Here is a 16,535-nt window from a genome sequence, read left to right as displayed (position 1 = left end):
ACTACTGGCTAATTGAAATGAGGTCAAAAGTCTTCTAGAATAGGTTTCTCCAGACCCTTTTCTCTCACACTGTATGAACATCTGCAGGTCTGCTAGCTATATAAACCTGTTTTTGTTCTGTTTTCCACTAAGAATCTGACAGAAAAATGACTAAGCAATCATTGAACTAAACTTTCATTTAAAAACACACACCTTTTCCCTGTTGATATTTTTGCTTTTTCATTAGTTGCCTTCAGAAAAGTGTGGTGTCTGCTTGTATGCATCAGTTTCATGAAACTAATTATCTTCTTCTAGCTTCCATTGTTTTTAATACTCTTAATTTTCTGATGAAGCTATCTTACCCTCATTATTTGCTCACTGTATATTGGTTTAATTTCTAATACTAAACCCACAGAAGAGGGCACCACATAAAGTACATTTAGCAGTTAAGTTTCTGACATTCTAACACTCCATGTAACTTTTCTCATCTTCACCTTTGAATGTTTCAGGCTTATAAGACTTGCAGTATTTATTTCTGCCAAGTGAGACTTTTAGAAATCTAACATTGCTGTTTATAGGTGGTGACAAATGTAAATGAACTGTTTTAGGTCTGAAAAGAAAAATGTGTGTGAGGAAGAAAATAAGAAAATTAAACTATCCTGAGAAATACTGTTCCTTGTAAGCCTGAGTGATTGTTTTGGACAGATTTTTTTTTATTAACAATTACTACAGTCTAACCTTCCCGTTCCTAGGAGAGTCTTCCTCTGCCTTCACTTGGGTTCTTTCAGTGATCTCTGCAAGTTGTATGAAAGCTAAAGTACTACATTTCTGCTTTACTTTCACCAGCCCGTTGCTTGCAATGATACCAACATTTTATTTGCTCTTTGTGGAAGAGTGATCAGAAACTGAGTCTGCAAAGCAGTGTGCTCTGCAAGGAATAGATACTCAGTCCAAAGCTGTACCTTTCTTGGGCAGATTTGCCATGATGGTTTTCTCTTTTCCTTTTGCTGGTTGAACTACTAGATGTGAAATGTGACTACTGCAGTAGGCTACTTTTAACTGAATATTAGTGAAGTGAATCACATACTAAGCAGTGAAACTTGAATCCAAATTGCATTATGCTGTGTGGATCCTGGAATCGGTTTTGAGTACAAATTTGGGCTTTAAAAGACTAAGCTTAAAGCTTAGCTTAAAGCTACTGAAAAGCAGACAGTTTTGATATGTAAATTAAACTTTACTGTGTTATGGAGCTTCAGAAAACAACATTTAGATATTCATACAGCCAAAACTTTTTCTTGAATGGAATGTATGTATTAATTCAATATCTTAGAGGGAGTGGTGCAGTGCACACTTATCATTCTGACTGTAAGCCCCACTGTTCACAGTTACCACATAAGACTTTCTTCTTTAAATACTGCTGGCAGATTCTTGATAGTGTTACTTTATTTTACTCCACCATGGTCAGAAGGTTGCTAAAATGATGAAAATGTCTTGACAGTGTTAGTCTTTCTAGTTTTTGCAAAATGCTAGTGGCAGTCTAAACCGGGGGAAATGCTTAATGTGTCTGGTTGGTCTGCTGAGATCATAGGTTTCTTTTCTTTTTGACATGTACTGAGAGGGTTTTCATTTTTTTTGAATGCTATGCTACTGTGTTTACTGGACTTTCTACTTGTTTAGGTATCAGTTATAAATGTCAGTTTACTGCAGTAATATTTTGATAACTTTTAACATATGTGTGTGAAAACTTTTATTGATGGACATTTGATTTAGAAATAAAAATCTTTGTTTAACTAAATCTGCCTGGGTCCTTTACATGTCCATGACCTGTAAATGTAGATGCAAATTTAAAAAATTATAATTAGAGTACTGAAATGTGTACTTCATTCTTCAAACTAGTGCAAAAAATAAGCATAATTTGAAAATCTAAGCTTACATCTGATTATGTCATAATATGCATTTACTTTTTTTTTCCTTGGGTTTGCAACTGCAGGAGCTAACATTCATCCCTGTTCCCTCAATCCCACTCCATGCTGGGCACTGTTTTCTTAACCATGGAATGAAATCACAAAACAAGACAGTTTAAGTTGGACTACTCTAAATGAAAGTCTACGCAAGATCTAGTCTGTGTTTTGAGTACTATTTGTTACCTGCAAAACTTTGTTTGTAAAGTTTGTACACATAGTGGTGTTTAGTAAAAATGCACAAATCTAAAGAATATTTTGTTGTAAGTTCAGCTGAAGTACTAATTTGCAGACTCAGTCATAGGATTCCCTGTGGTACTGATTGTAGTGCCTTTTAGTCTTATTTGTGTGATTTTGCAAAGTTTTTGTACAGCTACGTTAATCCTTTTTCTCTGTTTGATTTGTTGTAATTCCTTTGGGGGGTGAAAAGTGACTTTAAAACTATTTAGTAATATCTGCAAGAAAGAAATCAAGAAACTATTGGTTTAAACAGTATATTGTTTGATGTTTTTACCCTGGCATGATTATTTTGAGTGGATATTAATTAGTCTTGAATATACATGTCTGTGTGTGCATGCTTCTAGGTCAGTCCTGAAGATCACAATTTAAGAATCTAACTGTGAAAATTGTGTGTTTTGTAGGGCTTTAGCTGACATGAACAATGATGGAAGGATGGATCAGCTGGAGTTTTCAATAGCGATGAAACTTATCAAATTAAAACTACAAGGTTATCAACTCCCATCTGCGCTGCCTCCTGTCATGAAGCAGCCACCTATTGCTCTACCTAGTGCACCAGGGTTTGGTAAGTTCTTTGTTGTTCTTCTAGGTAGCTTGTATTGTAGCAACCTAACTTTGATTTTCATTTTGCAGTTTCTGAAACAACCATATTTGGACTCAAAAACAAATGCTTTTCCTTGCATTCATATGCTGGAAGAAAAATGTCAGTGAACTTTGAACACCCAACTAAAATTAGTTGGGGTCCTATTTTGCTTCAGGTCTTTAACTGTTCCCTGTATGTTCCAAAAGGTACTACCTGAAAGGAGGTTGCAGTGAGGAGATGTTAGTTTCTTCCCTAGAGACTGTGGACGTGGCACTAAGGAATGTGGTGTAGAGATAGGACTTAGTAGGTTTAACTGTGCTCTGTACTTGATGATCTTGAAGGTCTTTTCCAGCACAGGTGATTCTACAATTCTATGCTGAAAACATCTAAGTGAAGCTGAACCTCACGTTTGATACCTTGATATTTTGCCATAGAGAGAGGTTCTTTGTCTTTCTGATTTAGTCATTGCTGTGACTGTAGTTGATTGCTGCCTGAGAATTACTGGCATTAAGAAAAGCCCTGTTGTTTGATAAGTTGTCTCTTCCATAGTTTTACAGTTTTTATTTCTGACTAAGAAATAAGTGAAATTGAACAGAACAAATACCATTCTAAGTAAGAAACGGCATAGTAAAATCAGCTTCCCAAGAAATCCAGCAAAATCCATGATTTTCTTTTTTGTTATTTACTTTAATAAACTCAGCTGCTTGCACGCGTCCCCATTCTTCCCATTGGCATGACTGGACCTTCTTAACCTCCCTGTTATCCAAAGAACTGTGCTTACACCTAAAATACCTCATTACTATGCTTTACCTGATCACCTTTGCACTGTTTCATCTTCTGAGTAGTCTGCAAGCAGTTATCCTGGAGCTTGTTCTTTTCAGCTGTATCTAAATGTAGGCTTTGAGTTCATTATTCACTGGAAGCTGACAGTATTACTCTTCATTTAGTTCAAGGCGAACAATTGTTTTCTTCAGCAAATGCTAATTGACTTCTTGGTCAGTGCTGCATCCAGTGTGATCTTAAATGCGTACATTATAAAATGGTATTTTGTTCCCTCTACATTGTTTTATGTTTGCCTTGCTAATGGTGCAGCATATTGTAAGAGTGTGTGAAAGTTCTCATTTCAATTCACTGTTTAATTCTCTGTTTGCTTCTGGAGTGCAGGCTGCCATTAAATTTTTATATTATGTTGGGAGTCTCCAAATTAGAAAAAAAAATGTCTCCTTTTCTCCCCCATAGGTATTGGGGGCATTGCCAGCATGCCATCTCTTACAACTGTTGCCCCAGTGCCAATGGCATCTATTCCAGTAGTAGGAATGTCTCCGCCATTAGTATCTTCTGTTCCTGCAGCAGCAGTGCCTCCCCTGGCTAATGGAGCTCCTGCTGTTATACAGCCTCTGCCTGCTTTTGCTCATCCTGGTATGCTACATACTGAACCTCTGTGTACAGTCTTGCTTTTAACAAATTGTTTTGCCATTTTCTTTAAATCTGGAGAAAAACATACGTGAAAATAGCCATTCTAACTTACTTTAAGAATTATTTGGGTTAAGGAATGTAATTTGATTTAGCCCAATATAATTATTTAGCAGATGTGTATGAAAGTTAAAACAAGGCACATGGAACATAGTGTACTGTAGCATTCAGTCACGTTGAGCAATGGTGTGATAAATCAAGCTTGCCTGTGAACTGTTGACTAGAAATTGGACCTCTGCTCCCTATTTATAACTATTGAAGTGCTGCTGCAAGTTGGTGTTACTTCAAAGTAGTGGAATACATAGATGTTCTAGCATCAAATATAATATGATTTGGTATCCAGAGTGTTTACATAAGGCTACAAATGTAAGAAGACATGAAGAAAGCACCTATATGTTTTCACTATTCTGTTAGACACTGTTAACTTATATTAATATTTTTAAATTCACACCATCAAAAGATCTGTAATGCTTTATTTGACATTAGGAACTAAGTGATCGTCATTGAGATTGTACACTTTAAAAAGCTCAGACTAAACAGTACATGCAATACCTTATTTTACAGCCACATTGCCAAAGAGTTCTTCCTTTAGTAGATCTGGTCCAGGATCGCAGCTAAACACGAAACTGCAAAAGGCACAGTCGTTTGATGTGGCTAGGTAAGTTGGTGTAGAATGAGTGGATGTGTGTCTTTTTTCTTGTAGTTAGAAAAACTGTTTCTCCTTAACAAAATTATTTTCTGAAAAAAACAGCAACAACAACAACAAAAAAACACTTGTAGAAATCAGTTCCTGCTGAGATACTACTTCAGGATTTCATAGCATGCTGTGGTTTTTCAAGGAATGCTGTACGAATACTGAATCACTGAGATGTAATAAACTATTACAGTATGTGTTGATACTACTTGCAAGCTCTTGAAAACTTAGTTTTTAGAAAAGCATTAGATTCCGTAAACATACTTTGCATTGTTCACTACTGCACAGACACTCTTCATTTTAGCATGGAAACATAAGTAAAATTCTTTAAAATTAACAAGCATAGGGTTACTTTTTAAAAGAAATATATTTAATATTTCTCATATTTTAAATGAACTCCACTAAAGTATTTGTTATATGTACTCTAAAGTTCCTAATTAAAAATCACCTAAAAAACTTCTATTGTATTTCAAGGCCTGGAAGAAACTATTGTATGCAAAATATATTTTAATGTAATCTAAATGAAGTATCTAATAATGTGGAATTTCTTTAGAGGGAGATAAAATGGTAATTTTGCCAAAATATTCATTAATGGAAGACCTAAATCTATTGAATTGGAATTAGAAGTTGAAGTGGTGGGGTTTTTTTTTTTTAGTTTTTTAGTTTTTTAGGTTTTTTTTTTCTTCTTTCCTAGCTGAGATTTTCTTTTGATTTGAAGAAGGGTGAATTTCAAGATTCTGCTTAGGGTGCTTTTATTAGTCTGCTGAGTCACCATTAGTAAACCCTTGGCATGCATGGTATTTGCCATATATGAGACCAGTGTTTTGTCCTTCAGCATTTCTTCTTCAATAACTATCATTGGAGTATCCATGAAGGAAAGTTTTGTTTTTTACTATATAGTAACATTACATCACAGATCAAGTTACATAAATAAACAAAACAGAAGTAGACTTAATGTGTGTAAAAATTCCACATCTAGCAAAGCTGGTGAGAGAGGAATTCACACACACACACACACACACACACACACACACACACACACACGTATGTACATATGTGTGTATGTTTATTTTTTTAGATGAAGTTTCAGTTTTTATTTTCAGTGTTTAAGAAGCAGCTTCTTTTTATTTTGCTCTCAGGAAAGGAATGTTTTAAAACAAAGTAGTTCTGGAGGAGCAGAAATAGAGGTATTAGCATTTTTGGACATCTTGTGAAAATAGGGTATGAGGTCAATTAGTAGTGTGTTCATGTAATCTCAGCTCAACTTTGAAAGATCTTACCATGCTATTTGGTCAATGGACCTGGAAAAAGGGATTCAGTGGGTTTGGTTCAGCTTCTTCATTGTGATTTGGTATGCTTTCAGAAATGCTTATATAATCTGCATTTTTTTAAGCTTAATAAAAATGGGAAAAGTTTTAATGTGCCTAAAGCAAGAAAAACTACACGCATTGGTTTTCATTATGAAGACTTGTCAGCCTTCAAGCATGGGAAATTATAGCTACAAATAATAACAGCACTCAGCCTACTATGCATCTGAATTAGTATTACATTTGTCTGTTGTGTTCCATAAAGAAAAAATCTGATTGCTTTTAAGCGTATTTTTTTCACACTTTCTGTTGTTTTCAGTAGATTTTGCATTTGTTTTCCTTAATCAGCTTATGTATTATTTTGCTAAGACAAGTAGTTATAAGACAGGATAAAACAAGATATTACTTCCAGTGATCATGGTAAAGCTTTTCCTGTCATGTTTCAGTAAAAGATTTTAGCTCCTCTAAACTGTTTAGGTTACTCAGTTTCTTTTCTAGTAAGGAAAAAAGTAAAAATCTTAGGCCTGTCATTCATCTTTTCTAAAAAAACATCTAAGACACTGATTCATGACAAATGTTTGCAAATAAGAAGTAAAAACTTTTGTGGTTTCAGGAATAGAAGGCAATGGTTGTGAAAACAGGCAGTACAGGCATACAACTTGATCTCTGTGCTGCACTTCATCCTCTTGCACCTGTTGCTTAATGCAATTAAATGTAAGATTATATTTTTTTCTCTCTTCCCTATTCCTTTTCTAATTCTAGTGTGCCTCCTGTGGCAGAGTGGGCAGTACCTCAGTCATCGAGACTGAAATACAGACAACTGTTCAATAGCCACGATAAAACAATGAGTGGACACCTAACAGGTATTGAAAATGTCTCCTTTTTTAACTATAAAAGGCCAATTGTAATAGCAGGCTAAATGCTGTTCAGATATTAAAGAAACTTTCATCTCCATGTTATCAACATCAGTATTTTTCAGTTAAAATTTCCCAGCTGCTCAATGATCTTTAGGAGCAAGCAATCATTGTATTTGGGATCCTTTTCTTACTTTCTTTCCTGAATTTTCTGTAAAAATAGATTGTAGCTGGGAAATAATTGGACAGGATATAGTGGGCTGTATGAAAACTCCTGTGACTGTTTGCAATGTTTGACTCATACGCTGGTAGGGTGCCTACCCAGTTTCAGAAGGAAAATTGAACAATGCACTGACATAGTTTCATTAGTTCAGTGCACATCTTTTGTGGCAAAGAGGTGTTTGATTTTGGTTTATTTTATTTTATTTATTTGATTTTATTATTTTATTTATTTATTATTTTACTATTTTATTTTATCTTTTTGTCTGACTGAGTGTTGTAAAGGGAGGAAGGGTTATGCATTTTTAAATACTTTCTTCTTGAGGGACCTAGGAATGGTAGTATGTGTAAGCCTGCTAATGCTGGTAACATCACTTTGATGTTGCCTATTCAAAAATAACTTCTGCTTGTGCAGTAACTGCTCAGTAATACAAGAAAAGGAGAAAATTAGTTATTCGTTTATTAACCTATGTTTTAATTTATTAGGTCCGCAAGCAAGAACTATTCTTATGCAGTCAAGTTTACCCCAGGCTCAGCTGGCTACGATATGGTAAAGATAAATTAACAATTTCTACCAAACTGGAGGTTGTACTTAAAACTCTGCACTGTCTCCTGTATTATTTTCCCCCATTTTCAAACTCTTTCCACTGATAAATCATTATATTCTTCTCTTTTTAGTGTGTAACTTTATAAAACAAAACCTGCACTGCTATCCCTATATTAATATTATTTCACCTAACCAAAAAAGAGTATATTTTGCACTATTCGCATAGCTGCTTTGTATGTTGGGTTTCAGTTACAGGGACTTCAGGTAGACTAAATGCTTAGCCTCCTATCTTCTACATCCTCACCCATATCTGATACAGCACCAGTGAAAAGTTACAGATTTACACAGGTAGTACAAAAGGAGGCTTATCTAGAACCATACATTTTTGGAGGCTTCTCTGTCTTCTGCCTGATTTTATAACCCCTTCCAAGGGTCTGGGATTACATACCTATAATTGTGGATTTTAAGAGAGTTTGTTTGGGCTTCCCTTTTCCTTTCAAGTTCTCATTTGTCAGATTTATTGTGGTTTTATTGCTACATGGATTAGTCTCTTTTTGCCTTTGCTTTGGAAGTCCATTATATGTAATGTGTAATGTTTCTACTTTATTACTTAGTAGTACTTGATGACTGTTGATTTATGGTTATCTATGGTGGTTTCTCAAGTAACCTTACTACTTCTGTAGTTTTAATTTCTGATATCCCTCTGTTTCTAGTTAATCTCTTCAGTATGTAAGTCTTCCATAAAAAAACACTGTCAATAAATAGTCCATCTGACTTCTGTTGTGTGGGGATGTCAACTCTGTTGTCGCTGTAATGTCACAGTAGTGTAACTTAATTTTCTAAGCACTGATGTTTTTGTTATACCTTAAAAATCACCCTCTTCTTCCCTGTTTCCTAACAAAGCTACTATAAGGAAAAAATAGCAACCCTGATTAGCCAGAAAAATCTGTGCTTGTTTCCAGAGCTTAAGTAGGTTGTGCAAGCAGAGGAATGATGATGCTTCAGGAGTTCTAAACATAACAGTAATTTTTGACATTCAAAACTGCCTAGTCTAATGAGATAAGGAATGGACTCTACAGCTTTTTCTGGCCTACGTATTTCTGTCTTTCCTGAATTTATTCTCTGTCATTGAAACCACTGTTGCAGTTCTCTGAGGCAAGATTTTTCAGTCTGTACTGGAAGTTGCTTCAGTTTTTTTGTGGGGTGGATTTGCTGTCTCAAAGGCACACAAGGTAAAGTACTGATGTGCAGAATGGCAGCTGTTTTACAGCAGCTATTTCAGTGTTTGGAGGACAAGGATGTGGACCCAAACGGTTAGGGTATTAAGTTATATCCTTGCATGATAATTTTTCATTCTATCAGTTTATTCCTGTGACCCAGATGGGTACCACAAGTATGGATCAGATGAGGCTATTATAACTTTCCAGGTTTAAATTCCATAACTAAAGTCCTGTACTTTAAGACATTAAAAAAAAAAAAAAAGTTGCTCACCTAAGATTTTTTCACAGGGGATTTTCCTGTATGATTAGAGTCACAACCATGATGGAGAAAAAATAAGCTGATATTGAGACTGTTAAATTTTGTTCAAAAGCATCCAAGTTTGAAGGTGATATTGAAGATTTCATGAGTCTTCGGGTGCACTGGTTTTAGGCCATCCATTTTTTTGGGGGTGTGCATAATGATAGAATATGTTTGGGCTTGTTAAGGCTACAGTGTCAATGGCTTTGATTTTAATGCAAATATGTGCTCAGGAATGCAAGATGGGAAGATGTAAACTAGACCAAAAAACTTCTATCAAACATCTGAGCCATTCGTTTTTTGAATGATACTGCATAGTGGATGTTCACAAGGTGTCCAAGAATGTTCCACTGATTAACATTACTCGTATAGCTTATAGTACTGGCAACATTCAAACAGCAAACAAAATGGAAGCCATGACTGCATGGATATCTTCAAGGAAAATATGCAAGAGAAATGTGGGAAACTGTGATGCGTTTGGATTGTGCTCTTCATTTGTATTAAAGGAACAAACTAGTGTGAAAAAATAATGGAAAAAGTGAATTAATTTGGAATAGAATATTCCAAAATTGTGCTTTTTATCAGTGTTTTTTTTTTTTCTCTAAGAATTTGCTTACTTTGTATTTTTCCTTTAAAAAGGAATCTTTCAGATATTGATCAAGATGGAAAGCTTACAGCTGAAGAGTTTATTCTGGCTATGCACTTAATTGATGTAGCTATGTCTGGTCAGCCACTGCCACCTGTACTGCCTCCAGAGTATATTCCACCTTCATTTAGGTAACTAGTTATAATTCTGGCAACTTGCTCCTAAATTTTTGTTCCATGTGGTAAACCTGTCCTGTGAATGTGAAAAAATATTGGAAAATAACCCTCCTTGGTTTGGTTTTGTGCTGCTTAGATGGCAGAAAATGCTTTCTCATTGGGAAATGCTTGTATTCCTTTTTGTTTTGATCTTTTTGTTTTTATTAGAAGTGCTGAATGCTGGAAAAAAAGCTCTTGTAAGAGTACAGTTTTTATCAGTGTTTTGCTGACTTAGTCTGGCTACACGGACTAAAAGGTTTTTAGTTCAAGCTTATACTTCTGACATGTTAGGATGTTTTAGAATTTAAAATGTGCCCTAAATTGGCACTGTAGCAAATTCTGATTTTTTTTAGAAGATTTATTTGTGAATAGTAATGCTGAGTTAGTACGTCTCTTTCTCTATTTCACTTCTTCTTGGTGGAGAAATGGGTGGGAAGACAAGTTATAGCAGTGTAAAGAAATGCTTACATGCAATCATAGCTTCATATTCCTTAAGTATAGTCTTGAAGATGATAAATTTTTGTTTCGTCTGTGTGGTGTCCTGTTTTCAGTGTGACTATAGTAAGCTTTCTCTGTCTTTGCAACTTTCACTATAGTTAAATTTACCATTTTCCCAGCTTCGTACTTGTAATAAAGATCTTAGTGATAGAGTAAAACACATCTGCAAGCAACTTGATGCTTAGGTCACCAGTGTGTGTTGTTGGTACTCTGGAGGGTACTGTTATCTTAATGGCAACTGCAGAGTAAAATACTCCAGACAGTGAGCATCTAAATATTACATCATTGCATTTAATTTATGATTCAATCATTAAATTATTAATAATTTTGAGTGGCATACGTTCTTTTAAGCAACTTGGAATTATCCTTTTATTGACAGAAGAGTACGCTCTGGTAGTGGTGTATCTGCTGTAAGTTCAGTATCTGTAGACCAAAGGTTACCAGAAGAACCAGCATTGGAAGAAGAGCAACAGCAACTGGAAAAGAAATTACCAGGTGAGCAAGCATTAATAGAGATGTGTTGTGTGCTGTTATCAGAGAGACCAATCCTATCAGTCTGTATCTTGTTATCCACTGAATCTGTTGGCTAATTTTAAATAAATAATTTTTCTGAGAGTCAAAACATTAAAGTGATCACATTTCTTTTATGAAAACTGGTGATTGGTAATTGGAAAGAGGCTCAAACTTAAGACAAGAATTCAATTGGTTGGGCAGATGTTGGGCCAACATGTCAAGCAGTTGGCGCATTCACACTTCAGAGTGAACATGTACTGTCTCTTGATTCAACTCGCATGCCAGTAAGTGTACATGTTAAGCATGAGGGAAGAGAAATATAGAATACAAAGTATGGGAATGGGACATAGAGGGTATGAAAAGAACCAGAAGGTGATGTGGAGGGAATAATTTGGGAGAACCATGAAAAAGGGGTTTAGAGCACATAATAGGGAAAGGATAATTCCTGATATTGCATAAGAATGTCAGGGAACCTGTGCTGGAACTGATGGCATTGTTTTAGGACAGTAAGTGATGAGGATGTGCATTGGTAGGATTCTAGTCTTCATGTGTATTTATTCCTAACAATTTAATTCAGCAAGCTGTTTCTTTTCCTGACAGTAATGAGTTATCTTATGAAAATATCAAGTTTTAACATGTTCTGATCATTTGCATAATAGCTTTTTGATAACATCTTTGGCAGAATTCCTTGCCTGTCTTGTAGTTAAAAAAAAAAAAAAAAGCTGCATCTTGTGCTATTACTATTATTGTTGTATGTATAGAGGAGCTTCAGATCATGTGTCTGCACTGAGGAATGAGGACTAAAATTCACTCTAATTACCTCAGGTTGTGGGTTTAAAGGGAACTACAGTATGAAAGGTAATGACGAAACTTACGGTTACCCGTAGAGAAGTACTATCAGTAGTTGAATGCTGTTTCTAGTACTGTTGGAAGATTATTTCACTTTGATTCAGCATATGTTGATTTTATTTTCAAGACAACAAAACAAAGTTTAATTCTCCTTTGCCCCATGTTTCCATGCATTAAAGTTACATTTGAAGATAAAAAACGTGAGAACTTTGAGCGTGGCAATCTAGAACTTGAAAAACGGAGGCAGGCTCTCCTGGAACAGCAACGCAAAGAACAAGAGCGTCTAGCACAGCTGGAACGGGCAGAGCAAGAAAGGAAAGAACGTGAGCGGCAGGAGCAAGAACGGAAAAGACAACTGGAGCTAGAGAAACAGCTGGAGAAACAGCGTGAATTGGAACGGCAGAGAGAAGAGGAAAGGAGGAAAGAAATAGAGAGAAGAGAGGTAATCAACTGGATAAAAGGAAAGTGGCTATGTCACTGAGATCAGTGTTTGTTTAGAACAGCATAGAATATGTACACTGAATATTTTACCGTCTTTAGTTTTAGTAAGCAAACATTTCAACAATGAGCATTTTGAATTTTTGGGCATTTTGAAGGGAAGGAAAGAGTTTAATTACCTTTTCCTTAAATTTTCACATGAAACGAATGAATCAAATGTTTAGATCTAGGACAGTGTGCTCCTAGTTTCTGATTTCTTTAAAAATAATGCCAATCCTTCTCTTTAATGTTAAGAGACATTTGAATTAATGATGAAAAGCAAAGTTTGAGAATGCCTCATGTTTGGGGGAGATTTGATGCTATTTTACAGAGTTTGTGAAATCTTAATATGAAACAATAAATCAGAAAATTGCATCTTGAATGATATTCTATTAATTCACTTATCTGCTATAAAGTGTAGCACCAGTACTTTCAAGTGAGCATTTAAACAGTTGAGCAATTTATATGCTTAAATAGAAGTACACAGTTATTCTACAGCTTAGCAGCATGTTTATGTTAATATTTTAATCACATATTAGAATATGAATATCAGTGATTAGAATATCTTCTCAAAATAGATTTTTCATATCTTTTTGGCTTGATTAAATGCTAAAGGCAGCAAAACGGGAACTTGAGAGGCAAAGGCAACTTGAATGGGAACGTAATCGTCGGCAAGAACTACTAAATCAAAGGAACAGAGAACAAGAGGACATAGTTGTTCTGAAGGCAAAGAAGAAGACTTTAGAATTTGAGCTGGAAGCTCTAGTAAGTGATTGCATTGCAGAATAAACACACAAACATGGTAATGCCTGTGATATAGTCCTACTTACTTTCTATAATTTCAACAGTAAGTGTGGAATAAAAGTACTTTTTAGATCCTGATTTCCGTGAGAAGCATTCTGGTAAAACAAAGAGGTCTTTTTCTTTTTGTCTAAAGAATGATAAAAAAAATCAGTTGGAGGGAAAGCTTCAGGATATCAGATGTCGGCTGTCTACCCAAAGACAAGAAATTGAAAGTACAAATAAATCTAGAGAACTGAGAATTGCAGAAATCACCCATTTACAACAGCAACTACAGGTAAGAAAATGTCACTCATTTTGTTCTTAGTCTTGCACTTTTCCCTCTTTAACTGTGTCAGTGTCCTAGCAAAGCTTGGCACAAAATATGTTGTGTTGTTTCTTGTAAACAAGCTACTATTGTAGATCCTTTATCATTTTTAAAATTTCTGTATTGTTTAGGAATGTTTAGGAATTGCTTTCTACACTTGAAGATATAGCTGTGATTACTGCTTTGTCCTCATGGAGTCCTATTGTATGGAGTAGTATATAAATGGGTATGGGGATTTTTAGCTTTCCCTCATTGATATTAGGCAGTTTGTAGCCAAATATTAGGGCACTTCTAATTATGCACTTTTAAAATTGCTTCATTCACAATTACTTTGACAGCGCTTCTGTAAGGAAAATTACGTTTGATTCTCGGTGGTTGTTTTGTTGGATTTTGTGTTTGAGGATTTTTTTGTTCTTTTGTTTTTAGGTTGATAGCAATAGCTATAGCTTTGTGGAACTCTCTTCTCTTATGTGTTCATTGTTCTCTACGACTAGTATGTCAGTTAGTTTTGCTTGGTGGTTTAATCACAGTTATGATCACAGAAAGAAGTGCGACTAGTTAGTAGAAAAGGTCAAATTTGATCTGGGGAGAACCTAAAAGAATGGGCAGATTTTTCCTAAAAAAGATGAGTTTCTCAAATATTCTTTACATTTTACTATCTAATTTGTAGAGGAAAGTGGAGAGCATTATGTGACTTATATAAAGTCACTAGTAGATTAAAAATTAAAATTGTTAATTCTCTTTATAGAATACTACATCTTTACTTGGATGTATTATAATTTAATATAGCTGACACTTGGCATACGAAGTGAGGTAATTAAAAGAAGTGATTATTCTTTAACCTACTAATTTGTTTCAAGATGGAGTTTGATTCAAATTTTGGAAGAAATTGTTTACCAGTTAATATTGCATGATGAGAATCTCTACTAGTTACATGAGTCTCTGGTATCTGGTAGAATGACATTTTTCAGGGGTATTTGGAAGGATGTGTTTGAACCACATGCATACTTTCTGCAGGGCTTCTGCTAGTTTTCTGCAGAGTTTTTTTGCCTCCTTGATGAACTGTTTGGTTCCCAAGTAATTTGATTTTTTTTTTCTGCACTGGGAGCAGAGAATGTGACAGAGACTTAAAGTGTCTTAGTGGTGTCTCAGCTTCTCGTTCACCCTCTTGCTTAGAGCAGAGACAGAAAATTTTCCCTCATTAGACATGAGAACTTGTTTTTGATTGCTTTTTTATTTTTTCTTTCTGCCTCTGTATAGACATTTCTTGTTGCATGAAACTGCAACATTAGCGATGCCATTAATTTCTTCCATCTGTTTCCTCAGTAGAACTAGTGGAAACAGAAGTATGTGTGACAGACATTCTTGGGCTGGATCACCGTAGCATAGTTGTCTGTGATAGCAAGAAACAGAACTTTATTTTTGTGGCCCCTTGACATTCGCTTTTCTTAAATACACTCTGGGTATTCAAAATGAAATTTCATTCAAAATGAAATTTATTAATAAATTATTATAAATTGTAATTATTCTTAAATTATTCTCGGTATTCAAATTAATAGTCTGGATTTCAGTAGTAGTCTGCCCATTAAAAACAAACACATGAATAAACAAATGCATTCTACTCTGAAATACTGAAATCAAAAATTACTTTTTGTAGTTGTAGAATGGTAATTTCTCTTTAAATCCTGTCTCAATTCAAGATTTGTTCTGCTCTTTTTCTTAACTAAATGGTTCCTTGACTGGAATGATACAATTTTGATATCCTTGTGTATAGAAGGCCAGTTTCCTTTCCTTTTTCTCTATTGAGGTTTATCCCTCAGGGCATATAATTGATTAGAGGCTGTCTTTCATGGGTAATACTACTTCAAAACTTCATTTCCAATACAGCTGTATTCTAGACTAATGTAATAATTCTTTAAAAAAATTTCATCTTAGGCTATGGCATGGGTCTTGCAGGTATTTGAGCAGGAAGGGAGTGTGGTGAAATAGGGAAGCATAAATGCAGAGGACAGTGTAGTTTTAAAACATGACAATGGTGATTTATTGGGGACAAGGCAGACAATTTGGAAAATGCTCCATTATATATTGCTGTTCCTGGTTTTTTTGTTTTTTTTTTTAGATAAAAAATGACAGGCCCAGAACTATCTGGCCTTCATGGTATCCTTGAAGAGCTGAAAAGTGCTATAGACAATATGGCTTAACAGTGAGGGAGGCATGTAACTCCTAATAATCAAATGTATAGCTTATTTTAATTTTTATACTTAATGAATTTGTGGAGTCCTCGATTCTGCTGTGCTACCTGAGTATGTCTTCTGAAATGTAAGGAGATTAAAGGTGTCTGTGGTTGTTGTGTAATCATAAGATCTGAGTCAAACACAGGGGTCTTAAAGACTGCCATGAATAAGGTGGGACAACTATAAAGTTGTGCCACTGGGTTCAAGCTTGTGTTCTAGGGATGAAAATTAAAAACACTTAATGTTCAGTTAGGTGACATTTATTGCTAGGATTATAATATTTCGTAGTCCTTTGTGACAAGTTGAAATTGTCAGATGTTCCTCAAAGGCTTACAATTCAAGGTAGCTGCTGAAATAAACTACATAGTTTGTGTGAAAGGTGAGACATTGACAATTGAATGGTTTTGAAAAATAAGCTGTTTCACATCATGCTTCTATAATTTGCTTTGATAACTTGGAGGTCAGGGCTTCTGAAAAGTGTATGAAGTAGCCCTTCTTCCTCCAAAAAGAGCAAAGACTATATATAATCCACAAAAGGATGCATTTCTCAACCGTAGAGTCTTTTGTAATTTTAGTACAAAATCGTATGAATGTATGTTGAAATTTTGAGGCCCTAATCCTCTTTCACAAGTACTAAATGTAGAGCTTTAGCAGTCTCTGCTCTCATCTAACAGAGCTTCTGT

The 16,535-nt window shown here is 35.1% G+C and overlaps 1 protein-coding gene across 5 annotated transcripts in view; it reads left to right on the top strand.

The window, feature by feature from the left end:
• ITSN1 (intersectin 1) overlaps positions 1–16,535 on the top strand; it is a 115,830-nt gene that overhangs the window by 37,644 nt on the left and 61,651 nt on the right. For 4 of the 5 annotated variants that reach the window (XM_065741740.1, XM_065741739.1, XM_065741742.1 and 1 more), the window contains exons 5-14: positions 2,582–2,742; positions 4,000–4,179; positions 4,798–4,891; positions 6,997–7,097; positions 7,794–7,857; positions 10,012–10,149; positions 11,051–11,166; positions 12,213–12,475; positions 13,126–13,275; positions 13,448–13,588. In XM_065741740.1, the coding sequence (XP_065597812.1) occupies positions 2,582–2,742; positions 4,000–4,179; positions 4,798–4,891; positions 6,997–7,097; positions 7,794–7,857; positions 10,012–10,149; positions 11,051–11,166; positions 12,213–12,475; positions 13,126–13,275; positions 13,448–13,588 (1,408 nt within the window). The remainder of the gene's footprint in view (positions 1–2,581; positions 2,743–3,999; positions 4,180–4,797; positions 4,892–6,996; positions 7,098–7,793; positions 7,858–10,011; positions 10,150–11,050; positions 11,167–12,212; positions 12,476–13,125; positions 13,276–13,447; positions 13,589–16,535) is intronic. The other variant, XM_065741741.1, reaches the window with a different exon arrangement.

The sequence above is a fragment of the Cyrtonyx montezumae genome, unplaced genomic scaffold (assembly GCF_038088225.1).
Source record: "Cyrtonyx montezumae isolate F1298 unplaced genomic scaffold, pur_monq_1.0 scaffold_3, whole genome shotgun sequence".
Lineage (NCBI taxonomy): Eukaryota > Metazoa > Chordata > Aves > Galliformes > Odontophoridae > Cyrtonyx > Cyrtonyx montezumae.
This window is presented reverse-complemented; position numbering and strand designations above follow the sequence as displayed.